General features: G+C 35.9%; 1 protein-coding gene across 6 annotated transcripts in view; it reads left to right on the top strand.

Annotated features, from left to right (window-relative positions):
- Positions 1-24,408, top strand: part of ERBB4 (erb-b2 receptor tyrosine kinase 4) — a 1,279,207-nt gene extending 1,254,799 nt beyond the window's left edge. For 3 of the 6 annotated variants that reach the window (XM_045164583.1, XM_045164585.1, XM_045164582.1), the window contains 3 exons: positions 14,593-14,640; positions 15,447-15,744; positions 18,765-24,408. In XM_045164583.1, the coding sequence (XP_045020518.1) occupies positions 14,593-14,640; positions 15,447-15,744; positions 18,765-19,210 (792 nt within the window). In that variant the 3' untranslated portion in view covers positions 19,211-24,408. The remainder of the gene's footprint in view (positions 1-14,592; positions 14,641-15,446; positions 15,745-18,764) is intronic. The other 3 variants (XM_045164586.1, XM_045164587.1, XM_045164584.1) reach the window with 1 other exon arrangement.
- The last annotated feature ends 553 nt before the right edge of the window (positions 24,409-24,961 follow it).

Raw genomic sequence — 24,961 nt, 5'->3', positions numbered from 1 at the left:
AAAAACAGTAATGGTTTTTATGAGAGCCTGGGAAGTCTAACATTTAAGACTTAACGGCATGAAAGACAATCAGCCACACTCTCCTTTATGATTATATTCATTAGATCAAGTATTAATATTTTATTTGGTCAAAATGTAGCTGCACTTTGGCATAACATTTTCTTTTAGATGTGATAAGTAATAATTGTGCTACTATTAATACATAATAAAGGACCAAGTGGCCTGGAAAATAAACCAGGAGCTTTTCTTGCCTGTCTAGCACTTTTTTTGTTGGTTGTTTGGTAGACCTTGGGAGAAACCCTGGGGTATGCAATATGTGGAAAAATCTAATCTATTTTATTTTTCCCAACTCCAAGTCATTTATCAAATTATTTCAGATTGCAAATCTAATAAGCACTTTTCTATAATTTAGCAACTTTCTTTCCAAGAGGTGTCTTTCTTAAAAGTATTTAGCATACTTTTAAAATCTATAAAATGCTTCAAGTCTTAACTTATTAAAAAAGTAACACATAGGAATTCTGTCTCCACCAAATGGGGTAGGAGAATTCAAACATTTCTTACATTAATATGTGCTTCTCTTAATGTGCCAGTTTTCCCTGAAAACATCAATGATCTCAGGGAATAAAAAAAAATTTAAGCACACATTCCAGACTGAGGACTTCTCCTTGCCCTGTTAACAGTGCCTTAGCATGATTTCCGAGACATATGAGGTGTCTGTCTGAGTCAGTACAAATGATTCAAGATCAAGGCCAACACGTGCTCTGCAGAGATGGGAGTTTCTAATGTTTGGCTTTCATGGACTCTGACACCCTTTTCATCAAAAGAAAACAAAAGTAATGAAGATTTTATTTCAATTTATCATAATCTCTACTGTTAGGTCATTCAGTTAATTTTATTTTAGCTGCTTAAGGAATTTATTATTGAACATTTAATATGCACCTTTCTGTGTCTAAGTGCTGAAAGAGGGTCGTGCTTTGATTCACTGCTGCACTAAGAAAAGCATATCATTACTTTATTTTCAAAGAAATGTTTTACAATGACTTTAAATGATGAGCTAACCTATATATATATATTCAAATGAAACATAAATTATTTTTTATTTGTATCAATAACACCATCCCCTTTTGATAATGTTTTCAAATGACATTCATGTGTATGCAAGTGCTCAGTCACTCAGTCGTGTCCAATTCTTTGTGACCCCATGGACTGCAGCCCACCAGGTTCCTCGGTCCATGGAATTTTCCAGGCAAGAACACTGGAGTGGGTTGCCATTTCCTACTCCAGGGGATACTCCCAACTCAGGGACCGAACTTGTGTCTCTTGTGTCTCCTACATTGACAGGCAGATTCTTTACCACTGAGCCACCTGGGAAGCACTTCAAATGACATATATAATATTAAGGCTGCAAAATGAACTCTATCATCACACAGATACAAAATAGGTAACTGTATACTTTTATTCTGGTATACAAGAAACATATGCTTGCTTGGTTTGCAGCATTTAGTATAGTCTTGTATGAGTGATACTTGAACAAGTCACCCTTCAGCTGGATATTTTTTTTTAATTACTAGAAAAAAACACCATATTGCACATTTATATAATACATTTTTTCAAATACATTTACCATGAACATGAACTTATAAAACTCATAAAGCAGGCAGACAGACATTATTATTTCCATTTTACAGATGAGGACATGGGTGGCAGTGTTCTTCCCTAATCAAGAGCTATCCTTCTATAGCTTCTTTCCTTCCTAGAGACTTAGAATTTCATTTATTTTAACTTTAATTTTTCTATACTGTGTGTCAGTTGCTCAGTCATGTCCAACTCTGCAATCCCTGGACTGTAGCCCACCAGGCTCTTCTGTTCATGGGATTCTCCAGGGAATAATACTAGAGTGGGTAGCCATTCCATTCTCCAGAGGATTTTCCCGACCCAGGGATCGAACCCAGTCTCCTGCATTTCAAGTGGATTCTTTACCATCTGAACCACCAGGAAAGCCCAGTCCAATACTATTTAACCATAATTATTCTAAAAAAAAAAAGCCTTCTGAAAAATTTTTAATAATTTTTAATAATTCTTCCTGTCTGTTATGCACAGAAATGTAGGTGGATGGTATGTACAACTTAAAATGAATACTTGCAAGGATCTGTGTTTGAGCTTATGAGCCAAAACTACACTTTTCATCTGCCTACAGGCAATTTATCCTCAGCGTTTGTCTTTCCTATTGTTCTTACTTAATTTATATTCTTCAGGATAAAGCAGAAGCTGAGTTTCCTAGACCTCCAAAGCATTAGGAAACACATAGATGTCTCAAGGGAATGTTGTCATACTAGTGATAGAATCCTGATGTTTTATAACTAGATGCAAAATATCCATTGCATCTGGAACCACTCATTATTTGTAAAAATACATTTTTTTGGCCATTAGAATTAAGACTTTAAACAATGCCTCCAGAAATAGTAGCTAATTGACAGAAAGAGTGAGTGTACTAGATAAGATATAATATTCAGATGATTGTATTGGGATTGTTTCAATTTAGGACTCACCCTGAGTATCTGCAGAGTAAAATAAGTGCAATATATAATTTAAGGAATGTTAAAATTCTTTATACTTTAAAACATATCCCACTGCCTGAGGTCTTCAAAGTGAAAAAAGTGAAAGTGTTAGTCACTCAGGCCTGTCTTACTCTTTGTCTTACTCTTTACTCCCCATGGACTAGGACTATAGCCTGCCAGGCTCCTCTGTCCATGAAATTCTCCAGGCAAGAATACTGGAGTGGGTAACCATCCCCTTCTCCAGGGTATCTTCCCGATGCAGGAATCGAACCAGGAAGGCCCAGAAATTCTCATTAATAAAGTCAAACTTGAAGTTTAAATATCATTTCCATCTATCCATCCTTTGATTCAATATCCTTTTAATAAATATTCATCACATCTATGTTCCTGACCTGTGCTAGGTATGAAGGATATAGTAGTAAATTTAAGTCTTCTTCTAAATAGCCTGGGGCTTTGGCTCAGATGGTAAAGAATCTGCCTTCAATGCAAGAGGCCTGAGTTGGATCCCTGGGTCAGGAAGATCCCCTGGAGAAGGGACTGGCCACCCATTCCAGTATTCTTGCTTGGAGAATTCCATAAACAGAGGAGCCTGGTGGCCTATACTCCATGGGGTTGTAAACAGTTGGACACAACTGGGCAACTAATACTATCACTTTCTTCTAAATAGATTCACAATCTAAGAAAGATAGCAAACTAATGAAGTAAATAAACGATTAGAATAAAATTGATGAATTACTCATATGCGGTGCAGAATAGGTTCTTGATAGATATTTTTGAATCAATAATTACATGTAAACAGGGCAATGATAGCATTCCATAGAATTAATATGTAATCAAGATGAAGATACTAGAAAGAAATGTTTAGGAAACAATTGGAACCTGGGCAGGTAACTGGAGGTAATAGAAGTCATGGACCATCAGGAACTGCTGGTACTTTTTTTGACTGGAGGCATATGATGAATAAGCAGAAAGACAAAGCTGGAAAAATTGGCAGGAGTCATAGCTACAAAAAGCCTTCATGCCACAAGAAATTGAGATGTGTTTTAACCTGAAGCCAAAACGGGTCTTGTAGGTTTTTAAGCAGGAAATGAAGTGTGAATATTAGATTGGAATGAGGAGATCAAGGAGACCAATTAGAAAAATATTATAGTAGTTTAGTCAAGAAATGTGGTCATCATTAAGTTCATTGCATGTGCTGTGCCTATTTTCCCTAGAGTCCTGGTTTACTCCTATTACTCCTGACTTAATTATTTATAGCATTTTCTTTTATGCTCAAAATTTCCCAGTTAGAATGCTAAATGATTTCGCACCTTAACATCAGAATTAAAACAGTATCAATGAAGATGGAGAAAATGGTTGTATCCTTGAGGTATTAAGATGTTTAAATGGGTAGACGTTGGATGCTTATGAAGAATGAGATAGAGGTGAAGTCAAAATGACACTGAGATATTTCACTTACACAAGTGGATAAGTTGACACTATTCACCAAGCCAAGAAAGATAAGAGAATTCCATTTAATGTCAGGAGAGGTGATGTTCATTTCAGTTTTGGAAAAGTGACATTTGAAAAAGCATGGAACATTCCAGTGAAGATGTCAGGTCAGCAGTTAATTATGTGTGTACAGGTTGGTACTAAGTAGTTCAGTGTTATGTGAGGTGGGACTATTTATGATCTACTACCACCCAGTTGAGAAAATTCCCCCAAACTAATCAGACTGAATGGATGCCCTTAGCCTAGCCACAGCCAAATCCCTGAGAAGAGGATAACACTATAGATATGAGAGGGGGTTTTGGAATATGAGTTACTGACTCAAAATGGTGCATCTTTTATGAGATGATGCAAATAGCCCCATTTCCTATAGAACCAGGACTAGAATCAGTGAACTCTGGCATCTGTTACTGCTGCTGCTGCTGCTGCTAAGTTGCTTCAGTCGTGTCCAACTCTGTGTGACCCCATAGACGGCAGCCCATCAGGCTCCGCCATCCCTGGGATTCTCCAGGCAAGAGCGCTAGAGTGGGTTGCCATTTCCTTCTCCAATGCATGAAAGTGAAAAGTGAAAGTGAAGTTGCACAGTCATTAGGGAGCAGTAAAAAAATATGGACTTGAAATTGAAAAGGAAACATGATAATCAGACTTCACTTCTTTAGAGTTTCACCTGGCTTGTCCCAACTCAGTTATGCAGACATAATCTAAGAAGGATACCAAGCAGATTGTTTTTGTTTCATAGTAAACCATGAAAGTATTTTTCTAATTTGGCCTATTGATTTTTGTTGTTAGTAACTAGATGTGTGACCTTGAGCAAAGTCACCTGCCATCTCTATTACCACAGCTGAAAATAGGGAGAAGGAGATTGGGTGATCTCTGGCATCCATGTCAGATTTAAATTAGACACTCTAGTTTCTAGTCTATTTTATTTTTTGGCTTCATATTTTTTATTAAAGTGTTAGCTATTTTAGAAGTTGAAAGAAAATTATTATGGCCATGGTTCTGGCTAATATAGGTAGCAAATGGTTTAAATAGGAAACTAAAAATATTGGTCTTTTTTTTTTTTTACTTCAAAAAATTCCAAAGTGGTTCACAAATAGATGCAGGAATTCTTTGTATGTTTTTTCTTCTTCCTTTTGACATGCAGCAAAATCACATTTGGGGGAATTTTAAAAAATGGTATAAACTCCTTAGACTATGGACAACCAGTTGCTGTGGAGGAAAGTTTTTTTCTCTTGGGGTACTGCCTTCAATCTGATATTCATTTTGGCTCAGATCAGTTGTAAATACCAGCCAGTTTCTGTGAAATGTAACTGGTGTTTGCTCTGGGCTAATGGGACAGCCATGTACTGTTTGCTCTGTCAGTAGCTGCTCTGGAGTATTCACAGCACATTATTCAGATCAGCTCGCACAAACCAGATGTCCTAATTCCAGGTGGACTGTTAGAAATCTTTTTACTTACAGAAACAGCTGTACCACTTCGGAGCCTGAAGAACAGTAGTTGGACTAACCAACCATTGTTACAAATTCACTTTTCTCTGGTAAACAGTTTGCATAAACTAGCATAACTGAAGGTATTTCCAACCTGATCCACACTGAAATGATAGGAACATGGAAAGCGTTATCTGTATTATGTTAAATTGTTTGCTTGTTGCCAACACTTATCATTTAAGACACTAAATAAAATCTACATGCCAAAATTAGAGTTATAAAATTTGCAGTTGTATTTTCTATATTATTTGTTTCCATCTCCCAATACATGAACTATGCCCTTCATATTTTTTATATTCTCACACACAGATTGCTCTAAATACTGTCATAGTTATTTTGAATATATAGTAAAACTTTTCTGGCTGGGATTATTACTAAAGAGGGGTTGAAATATAAGGTGCTTCACTGTTGCCTTATTATTTGCAAGTAAATAGTATAACTCCAAATAACCACAAAAGAAACATTTCCAAGTGGAACTCCTGTAAATGATGCTTTAATAAATATGATTTACTTCCTGATATATAATATCCACAGGTGAAAAAGAGTAGAAACAAAGCAAAACTAAGCCCACAAATAAACTAACAACCTATAAAAGAAAATTTTTTAGTTTGAATGAACTAAATAAAACTTTATTATCTTGTTTTAAGCTATTAATTTTCTTCATGTATGTATGAATATATATATGTATACATACATGCACATGTGTGTAGATCAGTTCAGTTCAGTTGCTCAGTCATGTCCGACTCTTTGCAACCCCATGGACTGCAGCACGCCAGGCCTCCCTGTCCATCACCAACTCCCGGAGTCCACACAAACTCATGTCCATTGAGTTGGTGATGCCATCCAACCATCTCATCCTCTGTCGTCCCCTTTTCCTCCTGCCTTCAATCTTTCCCACCATCAGGGTCTTTTCAAATGAGTCAGTTCTTCACATCAGGTAGCCAAAGTATTGGAGTTCAGCTTCAGCATCAGTCCTTCCAATGAACACCCAGGACTGATCTTTAGAATGGAATGGTTGGTTCTCCTTGTAGTCCAAGGGCCTCTCAAGACTCTTCTCCAACACCGCAGTTCAAAAGCATCAATTCTTCGGCGCTCAGCTTTCTTCATAGTCCAACTCTCACATCCATACTTGACTACTGGAAAAACCATAGGCTTGACTAGACAGACCTTTGTTGGCAAAGTAATATCTCTGCTTTTTAATATGCTGTCTAGGTTGGTTATAACTTTCCTTCCAAGGAGTAAGCGTCTATTAATTTCGTGGCTGCAATCACCATCTGCAGTGATTTTAGAGCCCCCAAAAATAAAGTCAGCCTCTGTTTCCACTGTTTCCCCATAATTGTAATTTAAGTAAATCTTTATCAATAGTATAAAAGGAAACATATTATACCCAGACCAAGTCTTAGCATTTCAAATTCTAAAGTAATGACATTCAGAGTGCCCATAGTTGTGTTTTTTTTTTCATTTTTCCCTATAGACTACTTAATTTTTAAGCTATGTCTGTAATTTCCATACATTATCTAATTATATAAATAGAGGTGACTACTATGAAAGTGAAAATATGTCAATTGACAATAAGCATGTGTATAATTGTTGTTTAGTCACTAAATCATATGTGACTCTTTTGCAACCCCATGGACTGTAGCCCACCAAGCTCCTCTGTCCATGTCCATGGGATTTCCTAAGCAAGAATACTGGAGTGGGTTGCCATTTCCTTCTCCAATCAATCTTCCCAACCCAGGGATCCAACCCATGTCTCTGCATTGGCAGGTGGATTCTTTACTGCTGAGTCACCAGAAAAGTCAAATTCAGATGTGCTCTTGCCTCCCCAGAGCACAATCATTTATTGCATACAGACTAAGGTACTCCACAGATGCTCCATTTAGAGAAAAGAGAAAAAAGAAAAAAAAAATTCATACACTTTAAAAAGGTTTATGGGAGAAAAGTTTGCAAGATGCTTTTGCTTTAATGTTAATCACATTTATAATATTTAGCAATCAATGATATGGACTTCAGGCAGAATATTCATTTTACATACATGTAATTTGATAGTTGGAATTGATCTTTCCCTTTACTTTTACTATAGCCCATTTTCCTTTTGAGAGCTAAATAAACTGAGGGTTCAAGAGATTAAGGTAATTGTTTAAAAATCTCTTGGTTCAATGTCAAAAGTTCAAGAATTCAACCCTAGAAATAGAAGGACCTCATGTGGTCAATTGCTTCATGTCTATGGTATTTTCATCTTCAAAAGCTGCCTGACCTTGGGGACTTCCTGGCAATCCAGTAGTTTAGACTCTGCACTTCCAATGCAGGGGGGATGGGTTGGATCCCTGGTCAGGATCTAAGATCCCACCTGTCATGCAATGTAGCCAGAAACAAATAAACAAATAAAACCAACATCAGAGAAATAAAACAATAAAACAGTAATGTTCTCTTTAAAAAAGAGAGTTGCCTGACATCAGTGTTTGTTTTTTTTTAATGTATTAAGAAATCTTCACTAAATAATCTTCATGATGTTGGGATAAAAAACAAGCAAAAAGACAGACTACTTTTGGATGCACTTGGAAAATTAGTCAGATGACCCGAGAATTTGGACACAGTAAAGGCTTAATGATTTCCTTTAGATTCAGAGACGGTACAGTTGAACTAGATGTTCTCAAAGATAAGTTTAAAAACTCGGAAAAATGGCTGTACCTTCTCTAACTGAAAAAAACTGCTGGGCAATCTTTAAGGAAACCCCTAAAAGTTCTCCTCTTTAGATTTCTGGATACATATGTCAACTAGTAGCTAAAGTGATAATTAGGAAAAGGTTCAAATATTACAGTATGTTGGCAAAAAGAATGTAAGCAAAAGAAAGTTGCCAGAACAAAAAATAAAGATATATTTACCATCTTCATCCCAGGATAAAGAGATATAAATTTTACACGATTACTAATATCAAGAGAGGTGACAAAATTCTTATTGTTCATCTTAAAATCAAGCTAAGGAATGTTGGCCCTAATGTAAAGTCATATTTCTTTATAACCTTTCTTTTTTGACTATGCTAATAATGTTCTTCAACTTCATCATGTAACAAGAACATACAGAAAGGTATAAAGTGTGGAATTTTCAGCTCCCGTTTTATTGACTCATCTAACCATGAGTATTTAAACAGGGAATGTCCTCTTGTTCTACTAATATTTGGAAAGTCTACAGGAGTTGCTGCCTGAGGAAACAATAGCTTACTTACCCTTAGTGGAGCAGGAAGAGGAATTTATTGACTAAGCTTGGACTAGGAATAATAAATCCATAGGCAGGAGTGCTGTCATGGAAAATCTTTGTGCTCTCCCATTATTCAAAACCATCTCCTCCTGCTTCAGGGTTAATTTTTGCTCTTGGTAAGGTAAGTAATCTACATAGACATGTATATGAGTATCTGTTCTTCCTTCACAGTTCGTCTTGTTGATCTAAAATCATAGTTTATATAAACACACACATATATCCTCTATTAGCACTTAACATTCTACATCTAGTAGCTTTCCTGTTTAAGTCCTTTGAATAAATTAAAATGCAAATAAGATGGGAAGACAACATAGTAAGCCATTATCAGTATTTTATAATTAAGTCTAGTTACTTTGTCAAATTTCTCCTTTAGGTTGGTTTTTCATAAGAAAGATAAGCCATAATATCTTATTTGAGAGAAGAGCTGAAACATTATACAGTGGCAGAGAGGGCAGAGAATAGAAATGCTAAAGTCAAAATCTAGTTGTGGAATAATGAGAAGGTGTTAGACTCAGGCAGAGAAGGCAATGGCACCCCACTCCAGTACTCTTGCCTGGAAACTCCCATGGACGGAGGAGCTTGGTAGGCTGCAGTCCATGGGGTTGCAAAGAGTCAGACACGACTGAGCGACTTCACTTTCACTTTTCACTTTCATGCATTGGAGAAGGAAATGGCAACCCCCTCCAGCGTTCTTGCCTGTAGAATCCCAAGGACAGAGGAGCCTGGTAGGCTGCCGTCTACAGAGTCGCACAGAGTTGGACATGACTGAAGCGACTTAGCAGCAGCAACAGCAGCAGCAGCAGTTAGATTCAGGGAGTTATACACCAGTGGCTGTGTTTATGCATGGGAAGGACTTTAAACTTCCCTGGTCCTGTTTTCTCACCTGCAAAATGGGAGTCATAATTTTTAATAATGATATTTATCTTGAAAGGTCATATGAATAAATAAAACTTAAAATATTCTAGTCCATGGCATATGGTAGGTTTACAATACAGGTTAGCTTCCTTGCTATTTCTCAGTTTTCCTAAGAGAAGTAATATATTCATCTGTGAAACAGAGTGGACTTTATAATTAAGCTCTAGGGTTAGTGAAAAGTGAAAAAAAGATGAAAGCCCAAGTTAATATGCCTTCAACTGGCACACAGGGTCATTGTAATTAACTTTTTTACTATAATACGATGCCATTATATTATCTATTATTATATCATCATTATTATTTTGTTTATGTATAGAGTGTGTGCGTGCTAAGTTTCTTCAGTCACGTCTGACTCTGTGTGACCCTGTAGACTACAGCCGAAGACTACAGGCTCCTCTGTCCATGTAGTTCTCCAGGCAAAAATACTAGAGTGAGTTGCCATGCCCTCCTCCAGGGATCTTCCCAACCCAGGTATTGAACCTGCATCTCTTTTGTCTCCTGGATTGGCAGGCAGGTTCTTTACCTTAGTGTTACCTGGGAAGCCCTGTTTGTGTAGAGTAAAAAAGTTGTTTTAAAAGTAGCATTTCATATAATCAAACTAGATAGATAAATGAGTGCATTAATAAACACATATAAACAGACAAAAAACATTTTGTGTAACATATATATTCACACACATGCACGTGTATATGACAACTGCCTAAATTCAATAGGCTTCTCCAGTTCTTATTAGTTTGGGGAATGTGAATATATTTTGTTTGTTTTCTTCCAGTTGTCTTATGAAAAATGAAGATCCAAAATCCAAATGTCTCAAATGCTGGTGTATTGAACTCAGTTGTAAAAAAGATAAAGAGTTACAGCCAAACATCAAAAATTGTTCATAATACAAAAAAAGGGGCATTCTCTCTGTCCACTACCTGACCTGTGAAATGGAAAAATGCCCATCAGTGTTAAGGATGTATGCCAAAGAGGATAAAAAATTGAGAACTCTTCATACTTAACATGTGCAAGTGTCCAGGTAATAAATCAGTGCTGATGGATTAGCACCATCATACAGAGACACATGCCATTTTAGTTAAAAGGATTTAGGGTGATTCTTGGCCCTAGAAACTTTAATCCTATGGCTAATATTGAGAGTAACAATTATCTGAAGATTAAAAAAACTCTCATTAAGCACATCTTTAATTTAAATAGAAAGTAGGCATTAAGCATGTACTTTTGTTTGTTTCCTAAGAAGATAGATTTGTATAATATTTTTTGAAAATATGATGGTTAACGATTCATCTATTTAACAATTTAACATTTCACTGAGTTAACAAGGTAAAATTTCATAGGAATAATATAATACTTTTAATTAAAACAATAAATATGAGAAATGCAGCACATGTAATAAGACAAAGGTTCAAATTTTTATCGTTCAGTTGAAAAGTAAATTTTAGGACATGGTATATGTAAATATCCATTTAATACTGTATTTGATATATTTTCTGACATTTGCCTTCTCTATAACCCCTGGGATTTGAGTCCAAGTTAATCATACAGTGTCCCAGTGATTACAGCCACAAATTAAACTTGACTCTCTTCATCACCCTTACATAGTTCCCCACCAGGAACAAGCTCCATATCACCTGCCAGTTTATAGCCCACCTCTTTCTATCTTTGTCCTGCTGACAATAAATCCCCTTGCTAGTTAATTGAACAGATGTACCCAGTGCTGCTTCCTGAAGAACCTCAAAGCCAGGCTTTGATAGACAGTTTAGAAAGTGGCACAATAAAATAACAAAAGCCTTTTAACTGAGAGCACTGCTTTGTTATGCTTAGAACGTTAAGGTCACTCCAGCTCATTCTGATCGTGGGGATCTTAATTTTTACTCATCCAATTTACTTGCAGCTGTCATTCTTTGCAGTATTAAAAGTTCAGCTCTTCAAGTGTGGGGAATTGGAGGGATGGTTGTGTGGGGAATGAGAAGAGCTTGTTACAAACTAAAAATGGCAAAAACAAGTAAAATCTGGCTTGGCTCTCAAGTACAAAAAGTTATTTTCAAAGCCTATAAATTATGACATAGTGATTAACATGTAATTTAAGTATATTTAAACAACAATTATATCACATTTCCAGCCCAGCTAATTGGCCTCACAGATGTTCCCTTGTAGATGTATTGCCCTTCCAGGGAGATATGAATGAGGTGCTTTTTATCATGGAAAACAGAAAAAAAAGCAAATGGAAAAAATGGAAACAGAAACATAAAAAGCAGCCAGTAACCCTAAAAACAATGAACACTAAGGGGACTTTGCTTAGCATTTTTTCCCATTTTAATGGTAAAAACTAGGAAGAACATGAAGACACTCTTATTACTGTGATGGTATCTGGCAGTGTGTCCAGAAGCAGAGTTGGCCGGTTGCTAATGGAAAGATTTATAAATGCAGGACAGCAGATGCATTCAAATAAAGCATGGCCACCCTTCCTGTCTTGGAACACACAAACTGCAAGAGGTCTAGTGATTTTTAATATGATGCCTTTACAATTGAGGATGGCCTAGCCCAGATAATGCATATAGATAATAAAGTATTTCCTGATGAAGAATGACTTGTAAGTTATTCTTTTGATCATTTATCTCTCAAGTTTTATAAAATGCTAAACATGTAGCAGGCAGTGCTATTTTTTCAGCCACAATTCAAACATTACCCAGTATAACAACTCTTGCAAATAAGAGGTCAAAGGAACACTGGTGATTATGAGTACTTTGAAATACTTTGCCTTTTAATATATAATCATAGAATTGAAATAAATTCACTCCATCCTCACTTTACTCTTGCTTTTTTCTTTCAACAATCTCAGGAAATGTTTGATCATACAATGTAAACTGGGAAAGGCCACTGGCCAAGCCTTTCCTAGTATATCATGATATCTCCAGCATCTAACATAATCCCTATGCTTTTATCATAGAAATTTAACAAATATTTACTAAATGCTTGCCAAATAATTCAAGTTTAATGAAAGGGTAAAGCCAAGATTTGTAATATGATAAAGTTCCAACAGGCGGGTGTCATATTTTTATACCAGCTCTCTATTTTAACATATCACTGTATTATATGAAAAATTTCTTTCTCAAATTTATGAACAAATGAATTAGGTTTAATAACTTTCTGAAAGATAGCAAAATATATTTCAGGTGATGTGGAAAACAGGTAAGCATTTAAAAATGCTTCTTTGATGAGAAGCCTTGGCAGTTTGATTGCTTGAATTTAAAAATCTGATTTAGCAGGTGTGAACATTTAAATTTTATATATCCTCTACATTTGTATAATAGTGCAGAGTTTACAAAGCCTATTCATATGTAAAATACCTTATTTCTCCATTAAGAATAGGTATCTTCATTAAGAATAAGGCAAAGAGGCCAAGGACGAAAATGAGATATTTCATGATTGACCACATCACTCATAATTGGGACTGGAGCTCAGTCCCAACAATACCATACAACAATCTGTCTACTCTACAAAGCTCCTCCTATGCATTGCATAACAAATATATCCAAATTTCCATGTTATATCCTTTAGTGTGTTGTTAGTTATGTTACTAGAGAAAGAAAGATATAAATATTTTCTGTACCATCACATAAGTGACTCAGTTATGGGCAGAGTTAAAATCTAAATTCAGTGTAGGTGTTCAGAGCTTGTCCCCTTAAGTTCAGAAGACTCGGTTAAGGAAAATTCTATTATCTAGTTGCTATTAATTTGTACTGAACAGTTAATCTCTGTGGAACCATATTCTTAGGTTGTTCTGTCAATCTATAAATTATAAAAACATTGACCTGGAATAAGATTTAGCTCTGTTTTATAGATGTTTCAAGATGTTGTCTTTGAGGTTTATTTTAGTCATATCTGTTCACTTAAAGCCAGAAGGTATAGAATGAAAGGTTCACAAAACCAACTGTTTTTACCTTAATTATTCATTATCTCAAGTGCCTTGAAAAGTGCCTTGTGCATACACAGATAGTGGTTTCTCAAGAAATGTGCTTAATAAATGATTGGTATTTTATATATATATATATATATATGCGCTAAGAAACAGAATTGGCATTCATATATCTCCTGTACTTAGCCTAAAGAAAGTTATCCTTAATATTTTATCATATTTTTATACTGACTTTTATTTAACCCATAGGTTAGAGTTGTAAGCCATAAGAATATGTCTTTTTGGGGTTTTTTTCTAATTGCTATCTAATTTCAACTGATTCTAAATACATAAAAGTAATGTATGTAAAGCATGTTTCCAGGAAAGAAACCAATTTTTCAAGATTTTCTGCTGTTTGTTCACTTAAAAAGAGACTAATGAGAAAATATTATTTACCCTTTCTATAAGAAAAGTTTGAGAAGCTGACCCTTAGCTGAAGTGGTAAAGAATAAATGTAATTTGATAACAAAAATTATTCCAAGAAAATTGATATCTACTTCCATCTCTTTTTAGATAAGCTTCTTATAGGAGAAAAACTAATGTGGTGATATGTGATCATTCCAGTCACCTAAAGTATAACAGAGGAAAGCATTCCTTGTTTATAACTCTAGTTTATTATTTACTACTTTTCCCTTTCTTTCAGGGTTCAGCAGAAGAATATTTATTGTCAACATAATTTTTAATGCATTTAAAAGTTTTCTTTTTAATTTTCCTTTACAGGGACTGAATTATATATAGTACTCTCAAAATATATAAATAAACGTTCTCGAGATCAGAGTACATAAAATTTTACTGTTTAGCAAACATCACTGTTGTGCACATGTTCCCTATTGGTTCGTACAACTCATGTGGCTTTTCTTTTTCTTTTCTTTTTTTCCCATTCATATCACCTCTTATTATATCCATCATTCCATTTTTCTTTCCTATTAGAGTGAAATTGGACACAGCCCTCCTCCTGCCTACACCCCTATGTCAGGAGTAAGTATTTCACAATCAACCTTCATCTTTTAGGATTTTGGTCTTTGCCTATCATGTTTCCTCTGTCTCGTCTCACCATAATTTCCTCATTTTGCCTTTGCCAACAGTGAGTTAAGAATTTACTGTAGCTTGTGTAGCTGCCTATGTAGATACGTTTTATCTCAGTAGATAATCCAGAGCTAAGGTGTCATTCATCCACAGTAGCTTTTGATTTTCATCTGAAAAATTTACCTGGGCTCATACATTATGCTTCTGGGTGAGGAGGTTATCTTTATTTCCATGATTATAGGTCTTGTGCTAAAAAGTCAGAATTTTGGTGATGATTTTCTAGTTATGTACTATAGACTCAAAATTATAGTAACAACAGACTAGAAGGCAGTAAGGAACTATCACTATTCAAATGTCATCACTGTGCTTCTGTTCATAATGGCAACTGCCTATAGTTAATGACATTGCCATTTGTCTTGAAAATTCACTTTGAATTTTTACATTAAAAATAGGCAGTTGTGGGAAAGAATATGAAATACTTTTTATTAGCCCATGTGTTAGGTGGTTAGTAAAATTAAAACATATATTTCCAAATTGTTTTCCCACAATTAATTTACTTTATAGGACAAAATTGGAATTTTAGGTGTTTCTAGTCTATAACTCAGACTCATTAACTATTAGGGGGAAAAAAAACCAATAAACTCTGACTTTGCTCTGAAAGACAAATGTCTGTATCCTTTTGGTTATTAACATCCATATTTTTGATTGCTATTCCTCCCAATAACTTTGGTCTCCAAATGTGTTTCTACTATTGACAGAACCAGTTTGTCTACCGAGACGGGGGCTTCGCTGCAGAACAAGGAGTGCCCATGCCCTACAGGGCCACCACCAGCACAATCCCAGAAGCCCCCATTGCTCAGGGGGCTACCGCAGAGATTTTTGATGACTCCTGCTGTAATGGCACCTTACGCAAGTCCATGGCGCCCCACGTCCAAGAGGACAGTAGCACCCAGAGATACAGCGCTGACCCCACAGTGTTTGCCCCAGAACGGAGCCCACGAGGAGAGCTGGATGAAGAAGGTTACATGACTCCTATGCGAGACAAACCCAAACAAGGTACAAGCAGAATGCTCAGAAATGACTGGCATTTGACATTTACTTTCATCAACATAAGCAAAGTCTAGAAGGGAAATTGCCAAACCATTTGCCTGTGTAACATTTGTGACCCACAAAAGGCCTAGACACTGCTACTCCTAGTAGGCTATCTGAATTAACAGCATCCACATCATCTAGGGGCTTTTTTAGAAACTGGAATCTCAGACCCCACTTGATTAGGAATCTGCATTTGAACAAGATCCCCAGGAGACTTTTATGCACAATTAAGCTTGAGAAGCACTGATATAAACATAACTTTATTGGAGTATTTAAATGAGGCAGCATATCACAAGATTTCAGAACCCTTGCTCCATTGGTGATCATAAAAACTGGTATTATTGGTAAAAGTGTCCAAAGCTTTTGATGGCATCAATAAAAGATTTGATTGATGCATTAAAATGGTGTCATTTAAATGACCCAGCTTATTATAGGAAATTATGACTTCTGATAGGGTACATTTCAAAAATTAAAGTTCTGGCCCTCCGTATACTTATATGTATACCATCACATCTTGAAAATATTCATAGTTTATGGTTTTAGGAAGCACAGCAATAACTTTACAAAGTTAGTAGTAGGAATGTTAAATATCCAAATAAATTTCAATTTTGAAAAAAACTCTTTCCTTCTATGTTAACAGCATCAGAAAAAAAGAGAAGATGGATGACTGTTATTAAAAACTGATGACTGTGTCCCAGAGTCTTAGTGTCACAGTAAATTATATTTTAAGACTGTATGAAGGTCCTTTATCTCCCTTAATATGTAGTTATATTCACTTTTGTAATATGCAGTTAAGGCATCACTAAGTACATATTATCAGTAACCTATTAAAATATATCCACTTCCATATGTATAAAAGTATTACTGTAATGAAGAATTGGATGTTTGAGTAGCCTAGTAGTGACACAAATGTAGGTTTTGGGAAGATTTGACAGATCCTTCAGAAAGTGGAATGTTCCCCGGGAAGATTCTCAACTCAGCCATAAAACTATTCCTGTCTACAGAACCACATGGCTATACAAATTTGCATTAGGACAATAGGTGAGCAGATTGCATTGAGAAAAGGTACCTTGAACCTTCCAAGAGAAAAGCAATTCAGTCTGTGTAGACTCACAGTAGGTAGACCATCCCCAGATTTTATTTCTGTGTGCTAAGAAACCCACGTTTCTGTAGAAGGTTATTCTATTCTAGCCCAGTTCTCAGAGAGCAGATAATTTTAGTATAGACATACCTATATTTTCAATGGAGAAATTTCAGGAATCTGGTAAGAAAAATCCAATTCTGACTCCCTTAAATTTTTTTTTTATATATTTTTCTTAAAATGACAGTAGCTTTGAGACCCATTCAAACTAAAACTTGTAATGAAGTATAAAGTTCAACCTACTCCTTCCTATAAGGGCAACAGTGAAAACCATGCCATAGAATAAGAGGATCTTTCAATATAAGTTAGGGAATTTGAATTCTACTTCAACACTAATTGTATCTTTCATGCATCATTTAATCCCAATTTTCTGTCTACAAAGCTAGAAAAATACAGCTTGCATGCCTTTTTCACAGGATTGTTGTGAGGATGAAGTGATAGTGCCTTGTAAGATACTGAACTGTAATCTGTGAATTTGATGGTAGGATATTCATTATTATTATTACTTTTTGCTCAGTCCTCAGTCATGTCCAACTCTTTGTGACCCCATGGACTGTAGCCCACCAGGCTCCTCTGTCCATGGGATTTTTCATTACTGTCTCTTAACTTGCACATGATGCTAAATAGTTAACTATATCCAACAGCTCTATATCCAGGAAAAAATAACCCTGGATTGATAAGATTTTTCTCTCTATGTTGTCAAGTTTGGTATGGGGGATAGGAAGTTTGTTTCAGAATGGTAGTATCTCAACAAACAGGCCCTCTTCCTACCCTGACACCAAAACAGGAATAGCTAAAGTGTCATTTTTGTGCATATATTTAAAAAGAGGATATGCTACATATGTGTAGATATGTCTATGTATAGTCTACACTATAAACAGAGGGGTAGAATTAAACTTGAGGGAAGCAGTATTAATTAGCAGCATTTTAAAAAAAAATTCTACCTATTCTAGATAAATTTATTATATTGAATCATACAAAATAGCTGCTCTAAGACTGGTTTCAACCTACAAAATAGTAATTTCACATGATTCAAACTATAGTTTACTATCTTATGATTATGATTAGCTACTGGAAATAAATGTTACAATTATATTTATTGTTAAGCTTACATACTATCAAGCAAGTCAATTTAAAAGCATGTTCACTATTTATCTGATTTGATTAGTTGAGTCTTTTCCTTAGATGTTTTCTTCACTGTGTGTTTATCTTTCTGAGGGAACATCTATAATCAAACCGTTATTACTTATGCAGACATTCCCAGCAAACACAGACTAAGAAACACTATTCTTTTACTTCATTCATTTATGATGGCATGAAGTTAATCTTGATTTTCCAACACTATTTTTAGAATTCTCACTTCTCCACAGTTAAAGGCTATTTAATCCTGATAGGTTGTTTGATTTTCTAACAGAAATGACTAACTTCTAAAAAACAGAAGCATTTAAACAACCGGCCCCATGTGTAGGAGTGTGAGTCGCTCAGTCGTGTCTGACCATTTGCGACCCCATGGACTGTACCCCGACAAGCTCCTCTGTCCAGGGACTTCTCCTGGCAAAGATACTGGAGTGGGTTGCCATTTTCCTTCTGCAATATGTAGGAGAGACAAATATAATTAGAAGGAAAGAAGAACAGTCTTTCCTTCTTTCTGAAGGACAGGAACTCTGACGTTGGCTCTGTTGCTGCCTTGTTTTGTCACTAACATGTTTTTGCCCACTTACTCCTCTTTCCTATGACAGTTGTAATCAACAAAATAGTTTTGGGGAAACCGTCCTGTATAACCATGGCCAGAATTACATTTTCCAGAAAGTAGATGTTAACTGATACTTTTGTATTCCATCAGAATACCTGAACCCTGTGGAGGAGAACCCTTTCGTTTCTCGGAGGAAAAATGGAGACCTTCAGGCTTTGGATAATCCCGAATATCACAGCGCTTCCAGTGGTCCACCCAAGGCAGAAGATGAGTATGTAAACGAGCCGCTGTACCTCAACACCTTTGCCAACGCCTTGGGGAACGCCGAGTACCTGAAGAACAGCGTACTGTCTGTGCCAGAGAAGGCCAAGAAAGCATTCGACAACCCCGACTACTGGAACCACAGCCTGCCACCTCGGAGCACCCTTCAGCACCCAGACTACCTGCAGGAGTACAGCACAAAATATTTTTATAAACAAAATGGACGGATCCGGCCTATTGTGGCCGAGAATCCCGAATACCTCTCTGAGTTCTCGCTGAAGCCAGGCACTGTGCTGCCTCCGCCGCCCTACAGACACCGGAATACTGTGGTGTGAGCTCCGCAGTGGTTTTCAGGTGGAGAGACACGCCCACTCTCATTTCCCGCCGCCTCTCTTTCTCTTGTTTTCTTCCTTCTACTCCCAAGGCCAGTAGTTTTGACACTTCCCAGTGGAAGCTATAGAGATGCAATGCTAATTTTGTGCTTATCTAACTTGAACATTAGAAGGAAGGACTGAAAGAGAAAGAGAGGAGGAACCACACTGTTTCTTCATTTCTCTGCATGGGTTGGCTAGGAGACTGGAACAGCTAGAAAAGGACACGCAAATAGGAGGCAATACTGCCTGCCGTCAAACTAGTTCTCCACGTCCCACACCCCACCATTTTTTTTTTTCTTTTTATTCCTTCCTTCCTTTCTTTCAAAGCAGATGCTTGAAAGATCCAAGCTATCTGTTCCTATCTGCAGGAACTGATCCGTATATTTTCAACATCCCTGGTAATCCTAAGGACGTTTTCAGTAGAACAAAACAATAACCTTTTCTACAATGTATGATAGTAACTTAAGATTGAAAATCCAAACTCATTCTCCACCAGTTTCTGTCTTGACAAGCAAGAATGGCCAACTCAGCCTTCATAATCTTTGAATCTTCATCCAAGTTATAACCAGTAATTATGTTTGGGGAGCTTTTTTATTTTATCACTTTGTTTTGCTTTGATCTGTCTCTTCATATTACTTTCTCCTATATCTTCAGCTTTAATTTGTAATTGCAAAGATTTTTACATCAAACCTTCTTAGGTGTTGCTATAAATTGAAAGAATTGTAAAAAGAGATATTTTAATATGGTGAAATGGCCACTATTTTAAATATACAGTCTTTAAAATTAGAAGGGGAGGCCAAGGTATTGGTCAAATATAACATTAAATCAAACTTTTGTGTTTTACAGTATTGAATATGGATTCTCCTCCCTCCATTCCTTTATATTCTTCATTTTCTTCCCGTCTATGAAAGACAGTACTTGATAGGTAGTAATAATGTTAAGAATAGAAGGGAAACTAAGAGACAGTTGTGCGTGGTTCATAAAAACTACTGACACTTTCAGGGGTGGTCCAATGGGGAATCCTTTGAACTGGAAGAAACACACTGGATTGAGTATGTCTACCTGACAGATACTCAGAAATGTAGTTTGCACTTGAGCTGTAATTTTATTTGTTCTCTTTCTGAACTTCATTTTGGATTTTGAATGAAGCAATATGGAAGCAACCAGCAAAATAACACATTTGAGTACATTTTTTTAAAGAGCTAAGATAAAGAAAGACTGTGGAAGTGCCAAACCAAGCAAGTTAGGATTTTGGAAGAGTATCAGGGGATTATGGTAAAAGAGTCAGTACATGCTCCACATGTAATATCACATTTTCTACATGAGGAAAGTTGTTCAGTTTATACACTCCATTTGAAGGAATGCAAGTAAGGATTGGCTTAAATTCCATGGAATTTTTAGTATAAGACTCATTTATATTAAGTGGAAGGTAACTTTGCACATAAATTGGTATAACAAAAAGAAATAAACAAACATTCACTGCTTTAGATAGATCCTTGGGTTAAAAGTTGTAAATAAATGTGAAAAAAGTTTCTCATGTAATTATTTTAATATACAACATACTACCCTTTTGATACGTTATATAACTCTTTTTCTTCAAACAGCATCCTAGTTCTAGAGCCATCTTTATTGTGTATCATTTTGAAGAATACCTCTTGAGTTAAGATGAGCAATAGAAACAAAGGATAGGGTTGAGTTTTCAGAAAAATGGAGGCCTCAGGTCAGCAATTAGAAAAATTGGATATAAATCTGCCCCTTCTAGGAAAATCTGCCCCAATTTATTTGGAATTTTGTAAACTATATTTCTTTCCAGTGATAAAATATTGGGAATGTGAATGTATCACCTGGTGGTGGTGGTTTAGTCGCTAAGTCGTGTCTGACTCTTGCGACCCCATGGACTGTAACCCACCAGGCTCCCCCATCCATGGGATTCTCCAAGCAAGAATACCAGAATGGGTTGCCATTTCCTTCTCCAGAATGAATCACCTAATTGAAAACAGACTGAAAATCTCCATGGGAAACAGTAGGGAAAAAAATGACAAGAAATCTAGGTTTCTGCCTATTTTGAAAAAGTAAGTCTCTCCACCCATTCAGCTCCCTTATTTTTCAACTCAAATTTATTTATAGTCTACTAAAAGCACTGTGTTATGTGGAGAACACCCAGATAAATGCAATACTATCCCTAACTTTAAAATTTTACAATTAAAATGTATTTGGAATGACATTTAATTTGTTTTATAATTCAAAGAATACAATTGCATGGACTCTTTTTTGAACAATCATATAGAATCAGCTATTTGTTAAAAGATCGTCTGTGAACTCATCTGGGACATGAGTGAAACGTCCTACAAGTTACTGAAGGTAACACATAGGATAGTTTCAGTGTTATCATCCAAACGCAAACTGGTCTAAAAGGGTATTGTATCACTGGCTAAGTGTCATTTCCGGATTCTAACTTAACCATTAAATCAGCAGTAGATGTTGGTTTTTGCCCAAGAACATTGGAGACATTGGAATTGATTTCTTCCAAAGTTGTGAAAAGTGAGGGAAACTAAAAGAATGAGGTCAAGTAAGGAGGGGTTTTTTGAGAGGTCTTACAGTGAAGTTCAAACATGAATTTCCCGGGGGTGAAGACAGAATGATTCAGGGCCACAGCCTAAGAGCTCAGAGTTCTTCTACCCAGTCAGAGGAGTCTCCAGGAAAAGCAGTCCTCACATCATCATTTATAGAAGTTTAGATAGAAACCTCTTTTTCTAGATAAATCTGTACCAACTTATCACTGACAGTATCCTTGTTGGATACTAGAGCTTGACTTTTTTCTCCTGATTTACGATATTCATACGGTTTTTTGGGGAAAATGACAAGCAGAATCACTTAGAGAAGGAAAGAAAATTATTTTACTGTTAAGATAATAGAAATATATTCAGTAAAGGTAGTATCTCCTTCATCCTGGGAACATAAGACTTTTACATAACAGGTACTAATAACTGGAGATAGATGCACGTATAATCCAAAATGACCTAAAATGCTTCACAAGAATCTAATTGTTCCTTTTGAATGATTTCTCTAGTACGTACTTGATTTCATTGTTTTAAGAGTTTCTCTTTTGTTTTATTTTTGTCCCCCAGGAAAACATATTTCAAAGTGTATGAGAGGGAGAAAAAAAAAGTTTATTTGTTCCAAAGAATAACTTACTCGACTCAATAGAACGAAATTTTAAAATACCAATTAAAGCCTTCAAAGTGCATTGGGATATCAGGCTAGTTGTATTAATGCAAATATGCAGAACCAATTAAATAAATTTGAAGAAAATAGTCAAATTACACAGACTGTATTTTTTTTTTAATCATCATATCTTGTAGCTTAGACCTATCTTGGGAAATCTTATTTCCAGGTAAGAAAAACTGTATAACTAATTGGTTGTTCAGGGCAGTAGTTCTTAAATAGGTAAGAAAAGATGTCTTCTAAACCAAGGTAGACCCAAAACCACAAAGCATCCTGAACCACAAAGAGGTGCTTGAACTACTGGATAACAGTTGATTTTCCAAATTACTAGTGGCACAGTTGAGGAGCAGAGTTCTTTCTCGGGTAATACTCTTAACATGGAATAAAAAATCAATGCAAAACTCAAATCAGATTAAAATGTATAAAGTAAAAATTTGAGTTTGTTTTCTTAGTAGATCAGGAAGAATGAATATTTGTAGCTGGAGAAGAGAAATAGTGTTATTTTAAGTGTATAATGTATATGTTAATACCTTGTAAATCAGGACTTGGCATGAAGATCATGTATATTTCCAATGCCTAGGACAAACCAGCAGGACTGTGAGGTTCTGCTCGTAGATGAAGTTGGAAGGGTTATCAACATGCTTTTTGAAGTGTCAAAAATTAAAAAAAAAAAAAAAGGAAATTGGTTAAGCCTGACAGGGAAGGATGTAAATACATGTTTTTCTAGAGCTATCTAAACTTTATTTCAAAACTTGAATTATTCATCCATCTATAAATGTTGATTATTTAACTAGTATATGTAGTTCATAAGGTAATAGAAAAGGTGACCATGAAAGCTTGTATATATCTGGGCAGAACCATGATAATGCTGTAAGATGTAGATTTAGTTAGGTTAAGATATGTTAAATGATTTTAATACTATCAAACTAGGAAACTAATCACAAAAATAATGTAGCAAAATAAAATGCAGGATATGAAGATGTAGGATGGATTTTGTGTTGTAAAAAAATGTTTGTCACTTAAATTTATTATTTGTTAGGTTTAGCTGAAAGTAGGCATGTAAAAAGTGAGTTTCACTAATGAAAACTTGCTTTAAAGCATTACAATTCTTTTCCCATTCTCTTATTCCTTGACTGCTTGTAAAATGTTTTCCATGTAAAGAGAAAATTTTCAGATTTGTTTTGCAAAACACCACCTTGTAGAGTTTAACAGGCAAATATGACTTTAAGTAAGAATTTTCAAAATGAAGTGACGGAAATGAAAATGTTCTATTACCTTATGCAGAGACAAAAGAATGAGTGGCACCATATAGCAAACAAACAAAATGCATTTAATTTTGTGACATATCCTTTCTTTTTTCCATGATACCGTCCCATTTCCAAAAAGAACCCAAGGAATTTATTAACAATATTCTGAGAAATAAATACTAAAGCAAGCTGCTGTATTTCCATTATTTTGGACTCTAGTTAATAACCAGATAATTTTTAATAGGACCAATGAGAATTTCGGGTGGATAAGCATCTAGTTGTTGAAAAGCCAGAAAAGTAAATCTGCTGTTTATGCTGAAGGCAGAGAATTCTGCCTGGCCTCTCAGTATGCAAGTGAAAGAAAGTGAAAGTGAAGTCGCTCAGTCGTGTCCAACTCTTTGCGTCCCCAGGTGTCTGCATGGGAACAAAACTGTCCTTTAAAGGCTTCTCAGTATATATGGCCTTTAAAGGACAGTCTTGTACCCATGCAGACACCTAAAAGCAGACTCATATCTCCTGCCATTTGCTTAAGAAGGAATAATATTACAGAGATATAGACTGGACATCATTTCAGAGTAACAGTATCAATGGAGACCTTGATGTTGTTTATACCTCTGGGTAGAAGTAATACAATCTTTTCTAATCCCAGAGAAACTTCGCAAGAGTTGTTCTTTCCACAATTGCAAACATGAAGCTGTTGTGGGCACCATGTTGGGTGAGGAGCCCTTGTGTTTTTATATGGAAATGATTTTTCACACCATGGGCTGCTTTGTTCTTTTCATTAAAAAAGAAGTTTCTGTAAAAACTAAATAAATAGATAAAATTTAGACCCTTGATTCAAGTCCCCTGATTTTATAGAGTTGCAAAAATGTAAGACATGTCACTTTTGCAGACCCCTGCCTCACCTCTTCAGAGTCAGGTGATCTTTAGGGCACAGAAATGCTTCTCTAGTCATGAGCCGAAAAGACTCTAAGCCCTAATTTCATGGAGGTATTCACATGCTTACCCTGGAAAATACTCTTTGATAGTCAGCTCTGCAAGTAAGTGATTATCTTGTTAGGAATCACAGAAAAATTCATTTTTCTCTGGACATTATAGGAAAATCCTGGCCTTACTTCTTTTCCTATTGGCATGATTACTCTGTTTTCCTCACTTACTGCCACCTCAGTTCAAAGTGGCCCTCGTGATGCTGTGCCTGTCTCAAGCCATAATAGAACTCTGAGGTCCCACGTGTTGCTTT

Source organism: Bubalus bubalis, chromosome 2 (assembly GCF_019923935.1).
Source record: "Bubalus bubalis isolate 160015118507 breed Murrah chromosome 2, NDDB_SH_1, whole genome shotgun sequence".
NCBI lineage: Eukaryota > Metazoa > Chordata > Mammalia > Artiodactyla > Bovidae > Bubalus > Bubalus bubalis.
The sequence above is the reverse complement of the archived record's forward strand: the minus strand, read 5'-3'. Positions and strand labels throughout refer to the sequence as shown.